This window comes from Streptopelia decaocto, assembly GCF_964273445.1.
Source record: "Streptopelia decaocto genome assembly, chromosome: 5".
NCBI classification, from domain to species: Eukaryota; Metazoa; Chordata; class Aves; order Columbiformes; family Columbidae; genus Streptopelia; species Streptopelia decaocto.
Genome location: NC_138659.1, coordinates 33,991,296 through 34,015,587, shown reverse-complemented (window position 1 = coordinate 34,015,587; position 24,292 = coordinate 33,991,296). Strand labels below are relative to the sequence as shown.

At 48.6% G+C, this 24,292-nt stretch overlaps 1 protein-coding gene across 2 annotated transcripts; it reads right to left on the bottom strand.

Moving 5' to 3' along the window:
* Positions 1 to 5,300: 5,300 nt before the first annotated feature.
* TSPAN15 (tetraspanin 15) lies at positions 5,301 to 22,437 on the bottom strand. 2 transcript variants are annotated; one of them, XM_082053786.1, is made up of 8 exons: positions 22,303 to 22,437; positions 17,741 to 17,926; positions 15,950 to 16,024; positions 14,037 to 14,132; positions 11,779 to 11,895; positions 8,687 to 8,734; positions 7,224 to 7,340; positions 5,301 to 6,767 (listed from the first exon to the last, which is right to left on the bottom strand). In XM_082053786.1, the coding sequence occupies exons 1-8, from the start codon at positions 22,396 to 22,398 to the stop codon at positions 6,615 to 6,617; spliced, it is 888 nt and encodes a 295-aa protein (XP_081909912.1). In that variant the 5' UTR covers positions 22,399 to 22,437; the 3' UTR covers positions 5,301 to 6,614. The 2 variants fall into 2 exon arrangements, with proteins under 2 accessions (XP_081909912.1, XP_081909913.1); XM_082053787.1 differs by lacking the exon at positions 7,224 to 7,340.
* Positions 22,438 to 24,292: the final 1,855 nt, after the last annotated feature.

Genomic DNA, 24,292 nt, shown 5'->3' with positions numbered 1-24,292 from the left:
TCCCTGCTCAACCCCTGCTGGCAACGGGGATGTGATCCGTAAAGGTGCGGTGTGGACATTTGGATGTTTCTTAGAAAGAAGCATCCCTCCTCACCCACCTTCCTCTGTCTCAGCCTCGCCATCCCCTCGCTCCCATCCCCACACCTCATGTCCCGCTTCCTTGCACTGGTGTCCCCATCGGGCAGCCTCAGTGCCCCATCCCAGCCTCTCCCAGCTATCCCTGCCCAGCTCCTGATGCTGGAGTCCCTCTCCCAGCCCTTCATCCAGCACTGGGGTCCATCTGCTGAGTCCCTGACCTTCGAACAGCAGCCTTCTTGCCCTGCCCTGCCCTGCTGCAGTGCTGAGATGTTTGTATCCAGCAGGGATCGTTTTCTCCCCGGTGCTGAGGTGTGTAACAAACCCGGGGAACCCACGAGTGGCACAGCCCCTCCTGCCAGCCTGCGCTGGGACCTCTGCGAAGGGGCGCAGCCGGTCTGACTCCCATATCTCAAAGAGAAACGATGTATTTGCAACAAGAAAGGAAAGCAAAACCAACACAACTCCGGATATTTTCACACAAAATACTGTAACACAGAATTTCAGCTGCAGCCCAGCTCGGCAAGACAAGTTAAGACCAGCCTGTATCAGTTCTTGGCAATGCGATTTTAGGGAACCGTGACCAAACCTCATGCCAAGAGGGTGTAAGAGTGGGGAAAAGGCAGTGATCTCACGGCAGGTAACAGCGGGGAGATCTCAAAGTTCTCACCCAGCCAGTGCACCCAGAGCATTTTAGTGATTTGCATGGGTACAGCAGCACCCCATGCACACGCACACCCCAGGGTCCCAGTGGCTTCCTGGGTTTTATCAGCACCGATCAGTTTCCTTCATCGCTACCTTTCTTCAAACCTGCCCAAGCCATCCCCAGCAGCTCCTGCACATTTTGGGAGTCTCTGGCTCCAGCCAAGTCCCTGTGTCCACAGACACACGGTCTGACGTCCCCTCATCATCCAGTGTCCCCTCATCATCCAGTGTCCCCTCCCCCAGCTCCCCAGCGCAGTCCCCACCCTTTTCCACCATCAGTTAAGTTTCTGAAGTAATTTCTTTTTTTTCTTTTTTGTCTTTTTTTTTGTTTGTTTTTTAAAGCAAACCATCTACCATATGTTCTCCCCTGAAAGGGGCAATTGTTAACAGATCATTAAAACACCGTGGCGAGTGCTCTGAGATTCCTTCCCTCCGTCTTACGCATTATCCTGTCTCTGTCACCCTTTCAATGCGGCTTTGAGGGCTCTGCTTTTCTAACTTCCTTCTCAGGGAAAAACAGAGAGAGAAAGAGCCACTGAAGTGACCCTCTTCACAGCTCTCCTCCTCCCTTTCAATGTCTTTTTCGACACCCAACAATAATCAGGGCCGGGGGCTGGCGTGCCGCTGGGCTGGGGGCAGCAGGGCCATATCCTGCCCCACGCAGGGGGTGCTGGGTTTGGGAGGGCAGGATGAGGTGCAGCAGGGGCGCTCCTGACACCCCGCCGGCGCTGATGGCCTCTCCTTCCCCTGCTGGGCAATGGGGCTGCTCGCCGTGGGGCGTGAAAAGGCGCAGCCCCCCCGTCCCGGTCCTCGGTCCCTGCTGCTGGCTGTGACCCCTGTGACACACACACGCGTCCCACCCAGACAAGAGATTCTTCCTTACACAGCTCATTACCTCAGGTGGATCGGATCCTTTCGGTGGCACAAGTACATTTTCTACGGGAATAAGCTAACAGCTGGCTGGGACCTGAACTAAGCCCAGACGTGGAGCTCTTTTTGGGGAGGCTTAGACATTTTACCTCCTTTTCCTGGGGGATGAACACTATTTTAGGACACACCAAGTGCCAGGGACCATGAGGGCCCAGAACGCTTTTACCTGAGCAGCGGTGTCAGCCCAGGAAAGCGCAGGCAACAGCACCAGCGTCCGTCCTCTTTGCTGGGAGAGGAGCCTTCCCAAAGCTGCACGTCTCTCAGCCCGCACACAGGGAGAGGGACCCCGGGAGGGCCATGAGCACCGTTGGGAGCAACAGTCCCATTCAGTGCTGTGTTTAGCGATGCCATTTTATAGGGAAACCAAGCCAGCGAAGCTACATCAGCCCTGGGGTATGTCTGATGCTCTGGCAAGCCAAGGGGCTGGAAATCATCACCACCACCTTGGATGCCCTGAGATGAGCCAGGAGGGCTTGTGGTTGCACAGCCCCTCCGCACAAAAGCAAGGACAAGGAGCAGACAGAAGACCTGACGGAAGCGTTACACAGGCCCAGTTCCAGCGTGACAGCTGCCAAACTCACTGTGAGCAGCAGCAGTGAAGGTCTTGGGTTGAAGGACACCTCATCGCAGGCTCCCTGCTTGGAAAGGTTGAGGCTTTCAGAGCTCACACTTAGTTAACTGCATCTTCTCTCCTTCGACCATGGACTTGGCCATTGCCCCAGAGGACCATGTTTCCCCACTCACCACAGCCTGCAGCCGAGATCTGGGCACCATGTGCACCTCTCCTCCAGCACAGGCACCTTTCCCAGCACTGCCATGAAGCCCTTTCGATTTGCAGTTACTCAGCCCAGCAAAAGGATGTGCTGCATGGGGCCAGTGTGCCTGACATGGGGAGAGGACAGCTGTCTCAGTCAGAAAGAGCAGTTACATTGAATAAATCCCATAAACTTCAAAGTCCTGCATGCCAGCTTCTCCAAGAGCCAGTTTTCTTCAGCAGCTCGACAGCTTTGCCAGAGCCTGCATGTAGCTCCAGGGACCCCACAGAAAGCACCTTCTAAACCCCCAGGGTGTTGTTACCTGTATTTTAACCCAGCGAGCTATAGCCTCAAGCGGGAGGAGACAGTGCTGCTCCGCTTTGCTCCAACTGAGAGATCAGCACCATGTGGTTCCCGCTGCAGGGTCACTGAGCACCCCGGGGGTGCTGCAGGGAGCAATGCCCAGCCAGCCTCCCCGTCCCCAAACCTGCTGCAGGGAGCGATGCCCAGCCAGCCTCCCCGTCCCCAAACCTGCTGCAGGCAGGAATGTCCGCACCCGGGGCACTGACCCACAAGAAACCTCCAGCAAAGGCTGAGCACCAGAATGGGTTACGATCTGCAAACTGGTAGCCGGTGTCCAGAAGCACGAGGTGGCTTTGCCCTGTTGTTCTCACCACCACAGGTGAAGATGTGACCCTCTCTCCTTCCTCCCCAGAAAGGGGAAGACATTAAAGGAGGATGCAAACCCAAAGCAGCTTCACATGTCACCAGCGCGCTCGGGGCCAAGATGATCTCCCAGAGGATCCTCCACAGCGTAGAAGCACCTGCACTCTGCAGCTGGAACATGACCAGGTTATTTCTTACCTAAACGCAATTCCTGAACCCACGCAGCTTTTAATAATCATCTTGTACAGACAATCACGAGCACTGGGAAGTCCTGGTGAAAAAAAGGGCTTTAGGAATACAAACCTGCAAAACAACTTTTAGCTAAATAGGGTTTAGATCTTAAAGACCCACTTTTTCCCCATCAGTAGGAAATCAGCTCATCCCACCTCTGAGGGTGCCTTTCCAGGTCAGGTTGTAATGAGCAGCTGTACATGGGTGTCCCACTCTGCCTCATGAACAGATGCTAATTACTGCAGAGATTCGGGGCTAACGAGGGATTTCCAGCTTGGGAGGGCATGAAGCCCATGGAATCCCTGTCCAGAGGGGACAGGGCCGCAGGAGAAACCCCGGTGCCATACGGACACGCTGAGTGGAGATTTAATTCACAGCAAGCAGAGATTTAATTAGCACCCTGAGATATGGCACATCTGCACCACCAGAGGGAGAGCTGCTCAGCATTTCTCCTCCGGAACCGCTCTAATTAAAGATTTTTGTCATGTAACATCCTTGTACAGTATACACCAGGCACAATGCTCCAGCCAGGTCTCCAGCTCATCAGTGTGCGAGGCCCAAGGTGATGTCTGGACAGCTTGTAATTATTTGAAATACAATGGTAGATACCTAATTTTGAGCCGAACAGCGCGTGACTCTCAGTACAAAGCGCCTCCGCGCTCCTAAGCGGCGCAGTGGCCGCCAGGGACGGAAAGCACTTAAACTGGCTCTTGCAACAGTTCCGGGGTTTGCAGAGTTGCCCCAGCCTTTTAAACAGCAAGGAGCACCTTTAAGAGCAGGTGTGAGGATGAGCTGTGAGGAGCGGTCCAGCTGCGGCTGCTCCTGCCAGGAAGGCAGGAATTGAGTTACATCAGGGTTCTTCACCCATTTAAAATCAACTTCCACATCAGCTATCTGGAAGAGCCCAGATGACCTTCGCTAGTGTGGCCATAGTGGTTTTCACTTACAATGGGTAAAAATGAGTCCATGATAACATTTTGAGTGTCCACCTTTGCATGCTTGCAGTTGATCTGCTTGTAGACACTGGGACATGCGTATTTGAAAAGAAAATCGTGGAGCAGCATGGAGACGAGCCACAGGTTCACATCCCCTCCAGATTTGGCTCATGCAGATGAACCGGGCAGGACTGCAGGTTCAGATGCTCAAGATTGAAAAGCACTTGTAAGCACACAAAAAACACCTTATGCATGCTACAAACCCTTAAAAAACATCAATCTAGCAGCAGGACATAGCGTGGCACACTGAGAAGAGCCAAAACTCAAGCTTAAGAGCGAAGTCACCCCCCACTTCAGTCTTCCCATCGTCTCCCACAGCTCCGGTGCCCGAAGGCAGCTGGGCAGGGACCTGCCTCCCTCTCCTCCAGCTGCCCCCCATGGGCACCATCCTTCCCCGGTCACCAGGGCCTGCGGAGGGTAGAGTCAGCTTCCTCAGAGCGGGGGGAACGGGGAGGGTCAGCAGCGTTCGAACCAATCATTTATTAAACAAAATCACACATTTAGAACACAATTGACAGGCAAACCCCCCACCTTCCCCCTCCAAAACACTGTGTATTACAGAGAGCACTGAGGATGGTTGAAAATTCAGCGCAGCCCACAAATTTCCTTGTGAACTGCTCAGTGGTGTCCCTGAATACTTTCCATGTTCCATTTAAACCACCCCAATTTTATCCATGCTTCTGTCATGTCCTGCTTTCCCAGATCCCTTATACTTCAAACCATCACAACACAACTTCAAAACTCCACAGTAAATCAGTTCCAGCTTCACTCTTCCTCTCTTTCACCAGCTTGGTCCTCCAAAGCTGCACCTGCCTCTCTCCGTACACAATTCCGCCCTCAGAACACACCTTGCTTCTTAACTTACCAAAATACGTTATTCAGGACAGAGACCAGGAAAATGTAGGTGACGACATGGAGCAACGGAATGTGTGACCATGCGTGGGACCCAACGCTAGAGTGTGCTGTGTAGGAAATAACCTCTCTTGGCGGACGATGGGCTCGGTCACACTGAGGGATCTCTGTCCCCAGACACCACCAGGAATCCCGAACAGCTGGGTGAGTAATCTCTGTGGCTCCTGGAAAAGCGTGGAGCTTCCTCAGAAACCCCTGGTGAAGTGGGGGCTGGGCAGCAAACACCAAGTTTTGAAGAGAGCAGAAGATATATCCAGGACAAGGAACTTACAAGAGCAGAAGAAAAGCAGCAAGGAGAGAATGACAGCAGATATTCCTCCATGTGGCTTAGGGGAGAGCCAGAAAAGACAACATTCATAAAGACGGGATGATAAACCCAACCTGCTTTATTCTCATCCTGAATGTGTTTATCTGGAACATCACAGACCACCAACAACACCCCAAGAAGCCGCGGAGAGGAGCGCGCGAGGCGCAGACCCCCAGCCCCCCGTCCAGACCCCGCAAGCCGGCGGCGGGGCCAGCGCCACGGCCCAGGGCACCGCGGCCTCCACTGACATAGGAAATACGAAGTATTCTAAACAAAATCTTTGTGTTTGTTTTTTTTTTTTTTTTCAATTAAAAACAGTTATTCTTTTATTTTTGACAAGAAGAATAAAATTTAGAAACATCTCAACACACAGAACTCCCCCTCTAAAAAAAACAAAAAAAACCAAGAAATCACCTAGTTAATTTACTAAAAGGGACAAATATAGTACATACAAGACTAAAACATCCTGTAAGTCTATACAAAAGCCAGACGGTAACAAATTGCATTAAAAATATATCAGGCATTACCTGATTCAACACTGGCATTTGTCCCCTTATTCAAAGGCACAAAACACTGAGCAACGAAAGTGTTCAGCACCACATCCATTATTGTCAGTAAATTCACCCAGATTAGCATAAAAAATTATTAAACACGTTTAATATTCGCCACACAGATCAGTAAGAAATCTGCTTTGGAAGGAAAGGACAAACATTTAAATACCACACCTCAAGATGCAAAGGCTCTCCCTAGAAACCTCCAAATCTTCACAGAGCAGTTTACCCGACTGGGTATCACTGAGTAATCATTAGAAACCAAGCGATTTGATGATCCAGAAGCCCACCTCCAGCAGCACTGAGGGCAGCACGGAGCCCTCCCGCTCCGCCCGGCGATGCCGACGCACCAGGAGCGACGGAGGTACCGGCGCTGCCGACCACCGCTCCGCGGGCCCGGCCCTCGCGCCCGCAGTCTGCGACAGCCACAGCAGCCAGCACGAACCAGAACGGATGGAGTTTTTAAAGGACGTTGAGGGTTCCGAAGTCACCCCGGGTAGCACATGCAGCAGCCAGCCCCAGCGAACTCGGGGGCAGATCTCTGCGGCACTGCTTGGAAGAGCCCTTCGCTCAGCTTGTGCTCGGCGATGATGTCTTCCACTCGGGTTATGTACAGCAAGGACAACAGCACTCCCAGGAACTGCAAAAGGAAGGGCAGCTCAAGCCAGAGCTCCAGTACTGCTTATCTAACACTTCCCACAGCGGCTTTTAGAGATTACCTACACATACATCGCATATCTGGGCAGGTACGCAGTCTCTATCCAGAAACTCACACTGTTCTTCTTCTTTGCATACGGGGTATAAGTGGGTCGTTTTTGCAAAGAGCTAATACAGTAGAAGAACGACCACCCCTGTACCTTAGAGCATTGGAAAGTCTCAGTGGATGCAGGAAGAGAGGACTCAAAAAAACCCCATGCAAAACCAAATTAACTCAGCAAATCCTGCAACGTAACACTACTAAGTTACCAGAACACTTACCAGTTATGTTACATTTAAGTAAAAAATTATAAGTAAATATAGTCAAATGGGATATTGCATACCGTAGCAACGAATCGGACAATCCAATTTAATGGCTAATGCACCGGTCCCTTCTCACCTGGGGCAGCAATATGCCGAGCAGCACGCCGGCCATGATGCTGTAGTTGTCCAAAAACCAAATCAGCACTGCATTTGTGCATCCGCGGACGTATATAACATGCTGAACACTCAAGCGCTGCAAGACAACAGAGCAGACGTTCAAACGGGCAGTGGCATGGGCATACGACACAGTAACATGTGACAATTCAAATTTCAGGGAGGCGAATCTGGCCCTCCTTCCACCGCTCTAAGCCCACTGAATTTGACGCAGACCTCGTCACTGATTCTTCTGTCTGCTTTTAAGTTGTTTCACATCTGAACAAGTTATTCCATTTTCTGAGTTGTTTTTTTTTCCCACGAATCACATCCAATTGTCATTTTGGATCACTCAGGAAGCAGAGGTGTCTCTTTAGCTCTCATCCCTGCTCCCAAGCTGAAAGTGCAGCAGCGGAAAGACACCAATTGTGGACCAACTGATTTGTAATAGACTCTAAACAGGGCAGGAACAAGAGGATTTCAGCCTCAGCCCTGCAAGCTGTGCGGCACCGTCGCCCCAGCCCATAATACAGAGCAGCACTTGAGGCTGCAAAGGGTCCTGAGCAGATGAATGGCATGAAGTTAAGCAGATTCTTAAGTGCTTTGGATGTTAGAGCCAGGCTGGAGCTTTTAGGTGATTAAGCCATAAATCAATGAATCTAAATGAAGACAGGTCGTACGTAAAAATAGCCAGTAATTCCAAAAACCAACATTTGAAGCTGGTATTGTGCTCCAAGAGCCTCGAATGAGCTGGGGAGAGGGGCTTTTTCAGACCACCGCACCGCACTACAAAGCTGGGAGTGGAGAACTCGCAGCGGATCCAATTACCAATTTCCCAGCTTAATCACTTTGCAATTAGTGCCTTGGGCCAGCAGTCTGTACTGTGGCGTCACCGAGGGGAAAACCCAAGGAGGAGTCCCCATCCCACTCCTGGAGCGCGGAGAAGCCAACACCACCCGGGATGTTCTGCTCCCCTCCCAGGAATAACTATCACAGCCTTAAAAACAAAACACCCACTGCTGGGACATAAAACACTTAGAAACAGCTACACTGGCTTTACCAAGGCTAATTTTACTCAGTGAGAAACTTTGGCTTTAAGTATTAAAAGCTTTCCCCAGCTCGAGTCACTACTTGAAAGAATTGAAGCATCGTTCTTTGTATTAATTGTGCAATAAGCATACAGGGGACGAGCTCTGGGAAGAGGTGCTTCATGCACATCAAACAAAAAATCATGGAATATACAAAGAAAGGAAGATACCACAATAAAATACAATTAATGTTCTATATATAGGAAGGTTATTCTAGATAAAATAATTCTAATGGCTGATTTAAGTGCCTGGTAGATTTCAGTATGCGGAAGACTACTTTGTATCTGACCAAAACAAAACCAAAAGAGCAGAGCAGCATCACCCTTTGCCACGACAGGGTGGCCATCACTTACATTACCTCTTTGTCGATGGTTTTGTATCCGCACATAGTGTTGATAATATCTGTCTGAAAAGAAAAGATAAATATAATATATATAATATAATAAATAATATAATAAATAAAATATATATAAATATAAAAAGTAAATATAAACTATAACAGAAACCAAAAATCACACACACACACAATTCTTACTCTTCTTGCATTCACCCAGCCCATATAAAAGCAACAAGATGGGTTATTCCTCAGTCCAGCACCCCAGGCTCAGGTTTAGACACAGCTCTATGTGACTTTAGACAAATCGGTATTGCCATTGTCTCATGACACGAGACGTTTGAAGTGTATCTATCCAGAAAACCAGCGTGGCATCGGAAACCAAAGCTGGCTACAACGGAGCTGGGAGCTACAGCTGCTCCCACAGAACGAACAGCTGGCTTTAATTTTTAGGCCTTAATAACTTCAACAAATGTTATTAAGAAAACCAGGGATGAACACAGCCATCATACCATCACGATGACAAATTTCAGCTCTGAAATACCCAAAACTCCAATAATGTCCAATGCTATGAATGCTTACATGAACATTTTACAAGAACAAGTTTATTATAATCTATTTTTATATGTCATTATACATATGAATATAAAATACATTTTTAAAAGACTGAGCGCTTGCACTCATCACCGATGACCAACACACTTTGTGTAGCCATTCAGTATTTTGCTCGAGCCCCGAAGCTCTACCTGGCCCGGCAAAGCTCATATGAAAACACCATCCGCTTACGGATCAGGCAACGGAAAGCCCAGCGGCTTCAAATCAGGCAACAAACAAAGCTGGAACATGGAGGAAAAGGACAATAGCAAATGAGGGGAATAAGGCAAAATACACAAGCACAAGGAACACAGTCACGTCATTTCATTTTAAGCACAGCATTCGCTAACACGACACCATGGCACAGGGAACTGTATGCAGCGTTGATAAAGGCATTTAAACAGTGGTTTATAGGCATTTGGGGACTGATTTTTGTCTGTTACCCTAGTGGAAGTCTTCAGTAAATACTGTGACTTGAGAACAGTCCCCTCGGTGCCCTGGCGGGCTGCGCCTGGCTCGTCTGAGCACACAGAGCGCAGCCTCCAGCATGAGCCCGAGTTTTCCATGACTACAAAGCCCGTGAGTAATCACAAGCCATATCTGTCGTTTTCCAGGACAGAAACCAGCCTGTATTTGGAAGCATTTGTCAAACATACAAGATTTATTCAGCCTCTTGCTGGTTTTTCTTTCTTTCTTTCCACGGCAGAGCTGGACATGGTGTCAGTGCCACCCTGCGACCTGGACTCCGTAAGGGATATCGATGGCATCCCAGGGTGCCAAAGCCACAAGCCCTGAAGCACCACAGTGTCTCACCGAACAGCCCGCCCTTAAATAAGTTTTCTTTGCAATTTTGGGGGTTCTCCCCGCCTTTCAATTACCTTTCCTGAGCTCACCACTTTGCAAGCCACCTTGAGGCTGCAAGTAGCCTCATCTGCGCTCCCCAGCTACAATACAGCATACGGAGAACATGCTCCCTTCTTCCCCTCAGAAAAGCTCCTGTTTTAGCGTTTTCCTGCCCGACAGGTTGCATTTGAAACACACGATGTGTCTGACTGTGCTGTGGCTGTAAAGGCACCTGGCATTATTAGTCACCCATTTCGCAGTGCTTCACCTTCACATTAATGCTCTTTTTACACACACACCAACTAAACTTTTAAAATAAGACTTCAACAGAGAAATGACCGCTACAGAAAAACAAGCAGCATTTTGAACGACCCCCAGAAAGCCAGATTGCTCTTTACTAGCCAGCTCTATCTTTCTTTACCATCAACCGAGGGCAAAATCCTGAGCTCTTCTGCTCAGTGCAGCTGTGGATCAGCAGATATTCTTTTCATATACACAACTTTCTCATTCCCAAACACCTAAGACTTAAAGCATAACTGTTTAGCTTTGGTTTCTGAGAATAAATCAAAGCTCAGCGCAGACTTAAACAGACTCCTTCTCATACACAAAAAATGTGTAAGCACATGGAATAAACACTTGGATATTATACACATTTCTCAGCAACACCTAGCAGGATTACTGACACACTTATTGCACTTCTTTTCCATTTTTTTAATGAAAGAGCCATGCTGAAGGCAGACACTGAAAGAGCAGCACATGACACACAGGGCAGGCCATCCATCATGAGCTCTACAACCTCTGCTCTCGCACATACTCAACCTCTCTGACTCACGTTCCAACCAAAGGCCCAAACCCAGTCAGGGAGGGATGGCCCATACTGGTTTTAAGTTGAGAAACAGTTCTTTATCAAATTCAGCATTACATCTATCCCTCAAATGAAGAGTGATGAATTAAAACCGCTAAAATCTATATAAAACACATTTACATGGAACTTGATGCCTGCTCCTAGTGCTGCCAGCACCAGCTAACACCAGTTCATCGTAGACTGAATCATTTCTGTTGGAAGAGACCCTCAGGATCATCCAATCCAACCATAACTTAACCTAACTCTAGTACTAAACCATGTCCCTAAGAACCTCATCTAAATGCCCTTTAAACCCGCCCAGGGTTGGTGACTCCAGCACTGCCCTGGGCAGCCTGTTCCAATGCCTCACAACCCTTTCTGTGGAGAATTTTTTCCTAATACCCAACCTAAACCTGGCCTGGCCCAACCAGAGAAACAGGTCCGGACTCCATGTGCCCGGGTTTCCTTGCAGGGAGGCTTCACAGAGCAGCACGCAGCAGTGTGCAGGGACGGCTGAGGACGGAGCCACAGCTGCGCTCCAGACCTGCGCCCGGAAGGCTGCACCCACCCTGAGGCCACTTCCCCACGGTTTGGATGTCTCGGGATGACGGGGTTTGGTTTTTGATTCACACAGCAGCTGCTGCACCCCGACCCACACCCACAACAGCAACGTTCTCCTTGTCAGGCTGCCAAGACCGACAGACCCACAGCTCCCGTTTTCAGGAGAGACCCCATTTCCTTCACGTCCTCCCCGCGGCTTTTTAAAGTTGGGCGCCTCTTCATGCGAACGCCGGCGACCCGGCACAGAGCGGCAACGCCAGATGCCAGGACTGACCTTGTTAGTGACACAGCACGTGTAGGGCACCCCGCAGGCCAGCGGTCCCGGCGCCGCGCAGCTGTGGTAGACGTTCTGCGACCAGTCTCTGTAATCCTCCCCACCGCAGCACTTGAACTGCGGAGAAATTCAATACAACAAACTAAACATTCATGTCTTAACAGAAACTCTCGAATCAGTAGTGTCCTGGTTTTGTTAAAAACAAGTTTCTCTTTCAGTGAACTTGCCTGTCAGCTAAAGCCTTCATATTAACTGCATTTTCCTGGAGAACCAGACACATGTTTTGGTAAACCTAGCAATGGAATGCAAACTTATTGATAAGCATGGATGGACATCTCACGAGAGGGGCGACGAGAAACAAGTGACTAAGAAACTGACCAACTGTGTATAACATTCCATTCACATGAATACTTCATATAAAAGTGGGAGATCACAAGGATCTCGTTCTTTTCCCTTCTGCTTATGGCCAACATTGAGAGAGGACCTTGCAAGTCATCCCTGCGAACTGAGGCCAGTGACAGACTGAATCCAGCTCCGGTTGGCTGCAGAGTCCAGTCCAGGACTTCAGGTGCCGGCTCTGCAGTTGCTGAGACTTTCAAGATTGGTTTTGTATATTTTGTATTATTTTCTCTATTCTTATTAGCAGCATTAGTAAAACATCTTTAATTTTTCCAGCTCTCTTCTCTCTGTTCTTCTTTTCCTCCTGATCGCCTGTGCTGAGTGGAAAGGGGGAGAGGGAAGGGCAAAAAAAGGGGAAGTGCGGGGGGAGAGGGGGTTAACAATACATCTGCCAGGGTTTTATTGTCACCCCGCAATCTTAACCCTCGACAAGTAGGAAGCAAAGTAAGACTATAACAATTTTAAGAGCACCGGGCTACGCAGTAATTCTGCCGTTTCATCGGCAAGGCTGATACATATGATGGACACAACTGAAAAGAACTGAAGATCGCGGTAGCAGCCCTCTCACTCACGGAGCTGCTGCTCTGTGTGCCGGAGGAGAGCACAGAATGCCCAGTTCCATCTCCCATCTTTTCTGAGCTGAAAACTGTTCGGGTCTGGACATCATCAAGCACTGTGACAGGCTCTCCAGCTGTAACACAGCGCTTCGGGTCTCATAGAGAATCGTGACTACGCTTCTACGTTAGTCTGAAGGACAAAAGCGCTGCTGGAAGGCATAAAAATAATCTCACCAAAACATTTTGGGTGTGATTTAGTGAAACTGAAATCTGGAAAACAAATACTCAAAGTTTACACTGACTTAATGCAAACATTCATTTTATATTCTAAATGAAAGGAAAAAGAGGCGTTTATTTAATCACTAAAATGTATAGTCGTTTTACATACAGATAATTTTGGGCAGTGCATGGAAATTTTAATGCATTATGAAGTCTAATGACAAAATTTCCTCAGGACGGTTTGTTTCTGACAGACTTTCCATGCTAACTTTGTTTTCATCTCCATAACGATGTCATAAAATACACATATCACTTCCTAACCTCACTTTTTTGTTTTCAATCATTATTTGGCACGGTCACTGACATCACATGGGCCCTGACAGCACATTTCTGGACATCTTCTGCTGCTTCTATGGCCTCTGAACGGCATGGCAGAGCTCTTCAATAATCCAATAAAGATTTCAACACGCCAGCCTTGAAAATTAAAAGGGCTGTGAGTCAACCACACGTGCCATTAAGTAACGTGCAGCTGGGCTCAACGCAATCTCTGAATTTTAATTACAGGTACATACGCTCCCAAGGGCTTTTCCTTTGAATAATCACCTTGTTAACGAGCTTGCCATGTGCCCTCGACTCAAAATACAACGGTCCAGGTTCCAACAGCCTAATTGCCACCTAATTCCTCGTTATCCACTGCCTCCTGTTAACAAGATGCTGTTGAACATCTTGGACCCGCCAGCAGAAATGCCGAGCGCAAGGACTCGGGTGGAATTCCGGCTGAGTTTGTCTGAATCTGGCTGTGGGGACCCTGTATGAACACACGTTTGCAGGATCTGGCCTTGATCATCCACATCACCTGCCCCCTCTTCCTGCAGTGATTTAGGGCATCCAGCGCCAGCCGGATGCCGGGGGAGCCCCGGCCGCACCGATGCTGCCACAGATGACCCGTGAGATCTCATCCCCCTCATCAATAACAATCTGATTATCACATCACTGGAAAAACTCAAAGCTGTCACTGAGGATCCACCACCCCTGGGCAACTATATAGTCCCGGGGAAAAGCCAAAGAAACAAAGCGACCAACCCGCTTTTGAACAGAATCCATGATGTTCTTGAAGTCCAAGTCATCGTAGTAATTCTCGATTCCTCTTCTTATATTGTCGTTCAAAAATTTGATTGTCTAGAAGGTAGAAGTAAACCAAAATTCATGGGTTACACAGGCCAAAACCAAATGAAAAGAACAGGTTAAAGCGACAAGTGTAATTGGTGGCACAGAGGAAAGGCTCTTTGGTTTGGTTCTGTTTTTTCAAAGGAAAAACAAACACCAATTAGAAATCAATCATAGCCCAGTCCTGCAGGGACCAACCCTCTGTCAGCAGCAGAGCACAGCAAGAACTGAGACTAAACACCATCAGAATGTAACAACTGTCAACCCAGCCGCTAAACCCATCAAAGCTAAATCCTCACAGGTCAGAAAGAAACCCAAAATACACCTAATACTCATTGTCTCAGTACTACAAACTGCAACACCTGGAAACAAAACAGAACAAAACCCATTATCGCATCGGTGATTAAGATGGGGTTTTGCGGGACTAACCCAACTGGCCAAGAACGAAGAGCAGCAAACACCAACACCTCACACTGCCCGTAGCACCCACTGGGGCTCGGCAGGTTTGAGAGGGAAATAGAGAAAGAAATGGGGAAAACCAGCAAGACATGCAAAACAACCAGCATTCAAATGCAAAATAAACAAGTTTTTATGAAATCCTTCCCTCTTGTCCCCATACTAACCCAGCCTGTCCCTGCGCATAGCAGTCCTGCTCGGCCAACAAACGGCTCGGGAAACCCCGAACGCACAAAACCCAGAGTTCGTCTGAAAGCCAGCAGCAATTCCTCCTTGCCCTCTCACCAAATACCAGCTTTTGTATCTACTTAAATTTTCCATCAAGCAAATTCTGTGCGTCCCACGACGCCGACGTTCCCGCACCGGGCAGACCGACCCACTCATCCCACAACTGAGAACAACTCCTTGTGTGGGACCAGGACAGAGCCTACAGCAACGGCTTCTAGAGATGAGGACAACTCATCCTGCGCTCTCGCAAGTCAAGTGCGTGACTCCGGTCCTGCGTGGAGTAAGAAGAACACACTAGCTAGGGAAAACACGTAATACTGCTTCAAGAGAACAATGAGATCTTTTCTAAAAGCTTTTTAAATCACATACGTAACATATGACTCCTTTTTGTGGAAATGAGATTGGCAAGATTGGGGTGGGGAGGGAAGAGGTCTTATAATTCAGCATCTCTTTTTAATGCTGTATCTTGCCAGATTAGAGAAAAATGAAAGCATAGAAATCCAGTACTTGCCATAGCAAACACATTTATGCTTTAAAACATTTTTAACAGATAAAACAATCTGTTGCTTTCTGTTTAGAAAAACTAAGGTTTTTATGTAATTATAGCATGCTTGTAAAGGATGGGCTCTCCTACAGAAATCAGTTACATTGCTTAAAGCATGTGGGCATGGAAGAGCTGCCCTTTAGGCAAAGTAAAACATTTTGGCCCCTAAAAGATAATAAAGTCTGTCCCCAAACCCAGCTGGAGACTTTCTGGATCAGCAGTGAGCCCCAGATGGCAATGAGAAGAAAGCCCTTGTAATCCATGAAGAGCTGCAAACTCGTTCAGCCTCTATTGCACACTCTTAGTTAACAGGTGTTCCCCAAATTCTTTAATCTGGAATTCATCTCCAGAACAAGTGGCCAACCCCTTCCCTCCCCAAACCCGAAAGGCCCTAAAAAGGCCTGAGCTGCCTTCAGACCTCCATCAATCAGCGCTCAAGTGACAATTTGAACACCCTGTATTTGCTCTGCAGCACGGCTGTGCGGTCCTGGATCGCGAGGAAGGTCCTTGGTGATCAAAGCTCAACACGAGCAGCACGGCTGTGTGGTTGTGGATTGCGAGGAAGGTCCTTGGTGATCAAAGCTCAACACGAGCGGCTCACCTGGTTTCTGAAGATCAGGGCCACCACTCCGCCGGTCAGCTCGATCAGCAAGCAGATCCCAAGGATGTACATGAACTGCAGGAAAACAAGTGCAAATGAGTCCTTGAACAGAACAAACCCCAATTACTCTTTCAATTAGTGTCCTTAAGTGGGTAACATGCAATTGCCAGCACACTTGGCTTTCTGCATGTGAGACGTCATTTTAAAGAAAGATATAAAATTATGGGTTTGTTCTTATAAAACTGTTCATGGTGCAGAAAGCTTTTTTCTCCTCGCCTGAGTCATTCTGGGTTTTGCCCAATTGGCAAACACATTCTTTTTCTGCTTTGGATGGACTCAAAACTGATAGATGCATTTATCACGCCAAGATATTTCTCTCCACAGCAGCATCCCGGAGAAGCACGTTAACGGACCGCTGCAAACCACACCAAAAATAATGTTTTATGCCTCCTACACAGTACTTACTCGTTAGCTTTCTTTTCTTGGGTAAAGCGGTGCTTTAAGATAATCCAAACCATTTTCTACTGAATTGCCAGTGTTAAAGCAGCTGCGCGTGTGCTGCTTCAGAGAGGGGCCGCGTCGCCCCCAGCCCAACACGGGCTGCACGCAGGCACGAGCCGGACCTGCTGTGCTCACTGGTACAAGAACCCACAGCTGCCAGCTATTCATTTATTCATTTTGTGTACCGTGCTCACAACCGCACCTCACAAATGGCCACAATGCATGCGTCGGTGACTGCTTATCAAAAGCGCTTGGAAAACATGAATAACATGAAGAAATCTATAGCAACATCATAACTGTGATGTGCCAGTACTTAAATGTTATTTTAACCCGAAGGATTCTCTAGGCATAAAAGGTGGCTGTTGCATTAATTTAGCAAACCTCAACGGGAGAAAAGTTTTACGCTCTCTCATGTGAAAATAATCTCTAACACCGTGCCCCGAATGCTGGTTCAACTCCTGTGCCCTCAGTACCCAGTGTCAGTGTCACATATTCACAAATCTTCTCTCCTGTTAACTCTGGAATCAGCCTGAGAAGCAAACGTCGGGGACTTTCTTCGTTTCCATACCCTGCCTGGTTTGCTGCCACATGGGCACAGAAAACATGTTCTGCATCAGAAGAGGACACAGCGCCATGCTCAGGGTGGAAGATGCCACCACCACACAAGGACAGACCCTCAGCAAAATTCCAGTATAACTTTCTGCTTTCTCCTACATAACATACGACACTTTTAGCATTTCCTTAGACTGAACTGACACGAAGGTGAAAATTATGTTTTCACGCTTCGTTTTTAATTAGCTGCATGTGCAACTTCCATCTGCAGCCACGGTGTTGAAACGAGAAGCGTTCGGGGAACCATCTGAGACCACAGCTCACCTCTGCACTTGGTGCCCCAGCAAGGAGGTTCGGTTTTAGGGAACCCCCGCACCCATGGGGAGGAGCCGCAGCCAGACTGTGCGGGCGGTGTCAGCCCCCGTCGGATGGTGTGGAACAGCGAGTTTGCACATGATAACTCACGTTCCTGGTGGTTTTCCATAAAGCCCTTAGCTATAGGAAAGCTGGTTTCTCAGCGCGGGGCTCTGCCCCTCGCCCGCCCTGTCACTGCAAAGACACAGCGCTCCCTGACGGGGGGGCATCCGGACACGGGGCGGGACCCCCGCCACAGGGCAGCTCTGGCTCCACCAAAAGCACAGAAGGCAACTGCAAAAAGCCATTTAATAAGGGTTTGAATTTGGGCGACACCGGAAAGCAACGAGCTTAAAAATCACAAATAAAGAAATCAAGACTTACTGCTTGCAGGAGGCGTAAGTTGTCTCGTAGAGAAGCCAGTACACCCACAAAAGATACCAGGAACATGATAATGCCCAAAAGTATTAAAATAATCGCTGGGGCTAGAAAGGCACTTTCTAGAGTCTTGTACTTCTGTCTTTCGACTTCTGCATAAATGCCAACAGCGAGGACAAGGGCCCCGATCACCTGGAACACAGAGAGGAGCACAGGGGTGACTGCCCAGGAACAGCAGGGATGACACGGGGTGAGCACACGAACCCGTGACTGCTCCCCTCAGAATCAATGACGGACAGTGGAACACCAAACCGCAAGTGTGGATTAACAAAACAGACCTCAAAGGCTACACAGAAAACAGCCCAGTTAGAAAAGAACTGAGATTCGTTCATTTCAAAACATATTTAATAATGTTTTAACATTCCGGAACTGAAACAAATTGAAACATACGTCACTGGTTAAAATGTAATTTATTACTCATCTGAGATCACATATATTACACACACTGGCAAATGCCACGGCACTAATATTCCTCCTCCAAGTGTCTGTCTGTCCCTCCCTCTCTGTGGGGTATGTATGTGTATGTGTGTGTGTATATATGCCCCTAACGCCATATAATTTCTACCCCAGTCTGCAATCAACAGCTTATAAGGCCCTTCACATCAGCTCCTGTTGTATTTAGGCTGGTAAATACAGCCAGGTGTATCCTGCACCTCCAGGCCTCCTGGCATTGGCGGCAATGCACCCAATATAGGAAAGAAAAACCCACAGTAACGGCAATTACAGCACTACCTTAAGCACTACCAGATACAGCTGACAAGTGAAGCAAGAAGCAATACATTTCATTTAATACCACATTTCAGTCAAAATTATTATGGTTAAGTCAAAGCCATCAGGTATCAAACCTATGCCATACTTCGAGTCACTTTGAATTACGCTGAATTAAAAAAAAATAAAGAATAAAATAGCCTACAACACGTAAGGCATGAAAACTGCAGTGGAAAAGCTTCCTGTCAACTCCAAGAGCCGGGCACATCCCAAACCAAACCCATCATCTTAGCAGCCCGATGAACAGCGTCCCCCCGACCCAGCACCTCTGCAGGACAGACCCTCTCACACACACGGAGCTCCTGGTCTCAGCCGGGATATCCCACACAAAGCTCCACGCACACACGGCACCCTCAGCTGGGACGTCACCAGTCCAACAGCTGGATTTGATTTTTAATTATTGGATACATTAAAATAAATCAGAGCTTACTGGCAATTCTTGATTTGCTACAGGTAAGAACCCAAGGGACACAACGTGAGGAATACCAGCAGGCTGCTTTTAAAAAGGAAACACATCTCAGAAGGGTTCACCCACAAATATACTGAAGCTATTTAGAAACTTAAAATTGTACCCAATGGAATTCAGAGTAACTTCGCTCTGAGGAGTTCAGGAATCATGCTGATTAGGGAAGGCAGGAGAGGGAACATGGGGGACAAGTAACAGGCACCCAAACCTACCATTTATGTGCTTCTACTGTAAAACTGTAGTTTGGGGGCTTATTACTGAATAGTGAACTTGTAGTGTTAGCTTCATTCTTTAAAATATTCAATTATTCAGGTCATAAATGATACATTTTTTTCAAGCAGTAGACAACAAACAAATCAGTTTGAAAATTGTAAATACAGCTATAACAATTGATCAGAGAGTCTCGGAACCACACAAAACAACTACAGACTATAAAACCGGTGACTGTACATGCGCACGTGATGCAGCAGTTCTATTATTATGATGATGATTTTAAAAGAAAACGAACCGCCTAAGATGTAAAAGCTGACACCTTTGTGCCCGAACAGCACCCACCCTGTGGAAAGCGGCAGTAACGCGGCTCAGAGCAAACACCGCTCAGGAGCTCCAGCCCTGCCTGGGAGATACCATGCTCAGGAAATCAAAACCAAAAAACCAGACGTAAACCACGTCTGTTAAAACTCGATGGGGATTGTCTGAATTTTCGAAGTGTGCTGTTTCAAGGCCAGAGTGTTCTACTGAAATGTCGTTTTCTCAGCCACAGTTTTATCAGCAGTACATTCAATTTGAGATGTTTGTTTGGTGCCTGTGAGTAGAAACACAAGATGTGTTCCCACTTTGAGAGCTTAAGATATATATAGAGAGAGAAATCTTACAGATACATATGTATCTTTATGTTCCGTTTGCACCTCTGCTCACACGCCCTCCAAGACTACTTGTAGCATTTCAAGTGTACAAGTGTACAGTCCTGCCTTTTGTTTTCTGACACCAGCTTGACCCCCAAAAAAGCCTAAAATCCCCCACCCCAAACTCCCCCACTTTACGGCTTTTACTGTCTCAAGGACCGAGGCCGATATGCCACCCCGGACGAGTGACACCTCGGCACACGGTTAAAATCCTCATTCCCTAACAAGCAGGATTTACGCTTTTATTATCTTCTAATTTTTTAAACGTTTAATAACATTTTGTAAACCTTTCATATGGTCAAACCAGCAATGACGTGAACCAAGCTGCCATGCGAGTTTGCACTCATCCCCCGTGTGTGCTCTCCCTCCCAGCGAGCGGGGCTGGAAGCGCCACCGTCCCATAGGCAGCCCAGCCCTATACGAGCTGTTTACATCCTGCATCCTTCACAACATCTCCCAAGCTGCCAATTCGCACTGTGTCCACAGGACAACGGAACTGGCCCTGACTCACACTAAACGAGTGTCCACCAGCAAACAGCAGCGACTTCCTCTGGGGCTTTTGCATGCACAGGATTTGCTTTCCCAAGAGAAAGGAAGAGCATTCATTTCTAGACTAGTGAGTTTAACCCTGTGTTTACAATACTTACTCTTGAATAAAGCGCCTGCTCAACACCAGCACCTTGTGTTTCAAGTGCTGGGTGCTGTTTCAGCCCGGTGAAATGCCACGACAGCCGCATTCACCAGCAAACAGTTGCCTAGGAAAGTGACAGCTCTGAGTGTTCTCCAAAGCACCGAGGGGCCGCAGCAGCGCCGGGGCTCGCAGCGAACACCCCCAGCGCTCCGCGTGCCGCCGCTTTGCTCTGCCTTTGGTACAGCTGATGTTCACTTCCTGGTGATTTCAGCAATCCTGGGGACTCAGATCCCCATGTTCATCACTCACAAATGTACCAAAATAAACCAAAACACAAGCCCCCCTGCCCCCCCCGAGCAAACCAGCTCTTCAGCCGAGCAGCGACATGGAAGCCCTTGGTTATAAACAAGGGCAGAACACTGAAAATCCAGAGCGAGCAATCACAAAGAGTAAATATAATCCTCCGGCTGTTTGAAAGAGGTTTTGTCCTCCAGGGACTCTCACAGAAACGTTTCAGCAGGGCCCTTTTTCTGCTAGCAGAGCAATTTTCACGTCCCACCCGCAAAGGGCCCTTGCTGCCCATGGACAACGCGGAGCAGACGACACGCACGGTCCTGTGTGAAGGACACGCACCAGAATAAAGGTTTGAAAACTAACGCAGCAAACTGCCATTTCCAAAAAATCACACCTGCGGAATAGGGGCTGTGGAGTAACACAGGGAACTTCGGGACTGCAAACCTGGTTTTCCCTGGTTGGTTTTATTTGCTTAGAAAATACAAAAGACATCCAGGACCCCAGAAAGTCTGAATGACACCCGAACACTTTGCATTTTGTTTTCTGTTCATCCTTAAATCGTGGCTTTCATGAGACACCCACTGCCAAACCTGGTGGATCTAAACCGCCTCTCCCACGCAACATGATAAAAGCTTTATGCTCCCACCTGGTAAATACGGCAACTATTAAGACAGAAACACAGACCAGCAAAACAAGAGCTTACGCAGCATTTAAACTGAAAGAGCCAGAAAGAAACCCCGCCTAAGCATCTCATACGTGAGTGCATCCCGGAGCCAGCACAGCCAGGCAGCATCGCCCCAGTGTCCCTGAAAAAGCACTGTGTAAAATCACCGTTCACTAAAGTGAGCCCCGACGGCTCCTTCCACAGCCCAGGTTGTGCTGAATCTGCCACATTTGAGAAGCCAGAGGTAAGAAGCTGGGACTTCACCACTTTCAGGAGGCTGCGCGTGGGTTTCACCTGACATCCGCCGGAGCACAGTGACTGTGACACACCTTGAAGCTTCAAAACTTCACAGTATCACCGAGCCAAAGCTCAGAAGGGGAATTATCCCACATACTGCTGACTGCCATTGTCGGGCAAAGGCTTTATCTACCTACCTCCCCTAGGGGGAAAAAAGGCAATATTTTAATACATACAGGAGTGATTTTTATCTGCCGAAACTTCCAACCCCTGCAAGTCCCCCGTCCGCCAAAACCAGTCTGTCGCTTCCTAGGAAGAGCTACACCCTCCTCCACAGGTGTGCCGGGCCGCCTCGGCAGCGGGAGCAGCAATTGTTGCAAAACCCCGTTCCCGGCAGGACGAGACGCTCCCGCGGGAGCCGGACCCGGGACCCTCCGGACCCGGGATCCTCCGTCCCCAACGCCGCACGGAGCGGGGGCGGCCGCGCCCCCCGCACCCCCCCGGGCTGGGGGAGCGCTGTCGCTGTCCCCCCGCCGCCCTCACCCAGAAGGTGGTGGAGTAGGTGATGAGGGTGAGCTTGAGGCAGAGGTAGGAGAGCCGCCCGCAGTACCGCACTTGCTCCGCGTCCCCCGCCGCCATCCTCCCGCCCCGCAGCACCTGCCGCCTCCCGCCGCTCCCTCCGTTCCGTTCCCTTCCCCTCCCCTTCCCGGCGGCCCGTGCCCGGGGGAGGGAGCGGCCGCCCCGCCGGGCGGGTCCGGGGGCGACACCGCCGCTTCCGGTAGCGGCAGCGGCCGGGGGGGGTAATGACGAGGTGCCCGGGGGTGGCCCAGCGCACGGCGGAGAAACACGGATAACACGGGGGGGGACGGAAACCGCCGAGATTCTGCCGGCGGCAGCTCTTCTTTTCTTTTTGTTTCTCAACGCGCGTCCAGGACTCGCCCCGCAGCCGGGATCTCAGAAACACTAAAATAATTTTATATATATATAAAAAAAAAAATATATATATATATATATATATATCTTGCTACTGAAACAGGCACCTAACGCTGCTGCCAGAGCCCAGAGCAATGCACACACCCGTAAACCTCTGCAATTGCTATTTAAGACAGCGTGGGCAAAAAATAATACATACATATATATATAAATGCAAAGGTGCTACATGGGTGCTGGGTTTTTTTGGTTATGCACACATAAACATCGCAAAGAAGAATCCCCGCACTCTACAGCAGCACAATTAAGCAGTACCAGAACGTTTACCTTTCATTGTACTACCCAGGCAATTGCACATGCAGTGAGGGTCCCGTCCTGCAAATAACAACACACAAGTGGAACAGGGAACGGGCGCAGTGCCCTGGCCAAATTTTCTGCCTACGTGGGCATTTATCCACGTCCTGCTGCCGTGACAGTGGGTCAGTGTTGGGTCTACACAGCGATCATGAACTGCAAACGCCATTCGTGCCTCTGAGATGAAATAAGCCCTTTCAAGCTGGCAGCGCTGCACTCCTGCCCCACAAAGGACCATTTTCCTCGGGGAAAAAGGCCTCATTCAAAGCGCAGACAACTGTCACAGGGTCGGTTGTTGCATCCTGGCGCAGAGCAGAGACAGACAGCGCTGAAAACAGCGTCTGCGATCGGGGGAGATGAAGTGCAGCGGCATTTATTGTTATCAAGCAACGAGACTGTGGAAAACCTGTGTATGTAAAACTGTATAAGTGGTCGGTCGCACATCATTTTGTTAGGTACATAAAATAAACCTGTAATCACTACCAAAACCTCTTTTATAAAGGCTAAAAAAGACTCCTGCATAATTCTGTTATTAAAAGTGCCATTGTTTTTGCATGCAGTGCTAAATTCTGCTTCTGAGAAACAAATAATCCAGCCCCTGTCCCTGCTGGTAACAGAGCAGCTCATTGCCTATTACATTTCTGACAATAATATGTAATACAATGGCCTAGATCATTCATCTCCTAAAATACCAGCAACTTTCAGACAAACGTGCAAATATCCCTGGCGCTTACCCAGCGTGTGCAGGCTGGAAATCGCATCACAGATCGTGTAAACGCTGGGGATTACAGTCCACCACACGTTCCTCATGTCTCACGGGCATCATTCGCACCTGAACAAATTCCTGTCACTTATGCATATTCCGTGTTTGTTTATTTAACAAAATTAATCATTGGAGTTTGACTTTCCTCACACCTCACCTTGTCACTCATGCTGTGATTTCTGCTAACAGAACACCAGGGCACAACAGGCTGCTTGGGGAAGCCGCTTAAAAGCAGTGTCCGTTTTCCCATTGTTTTCACTGTGAATTGAGCCAATACGTTAAGATGTGTTTGTGTTACAAAGCCATATAAAAATAATTGAATAATGCTTTTATTTGTCTGAATCGGGGCTCTGTCTAGACAATGAAACGGCAAGATTCCTGGACCCAGTTAACGTGGTTCAGCAGCAAACAGTGGTTTAAAGTGCGATGTTCCGAACGGCCCCGGCGCTGAGGTCCCTGCAGCCCCGCCTGGCGCAGCACAGAGCT

Bases quoted from the DNA above. Each gene is read 5' to 3' on its own strand.
- TSPAN15 (XM_082053786.1), bottom strand. From the start codon at position 22,398: ATGGCGGCGGGGGACGCGGAGCAAGTGCGGTACTGCGGGCGGCTCTCC. The intron at 14,133-15,949 runs GTGAGCCGCTCG...TCTACCTTCTAG, and splicing joins CCCTGATCTTCAGAAACCAG to ACAATCAAATTTTTGAACGA. The intron at 7,341-8,686 runs GTAATGTAAGTG...GTTGTCTTGCAG, and splicing joins ACAAAACCATCGACAAAGAG to CGCTTGAGTGTTCAGCATGT.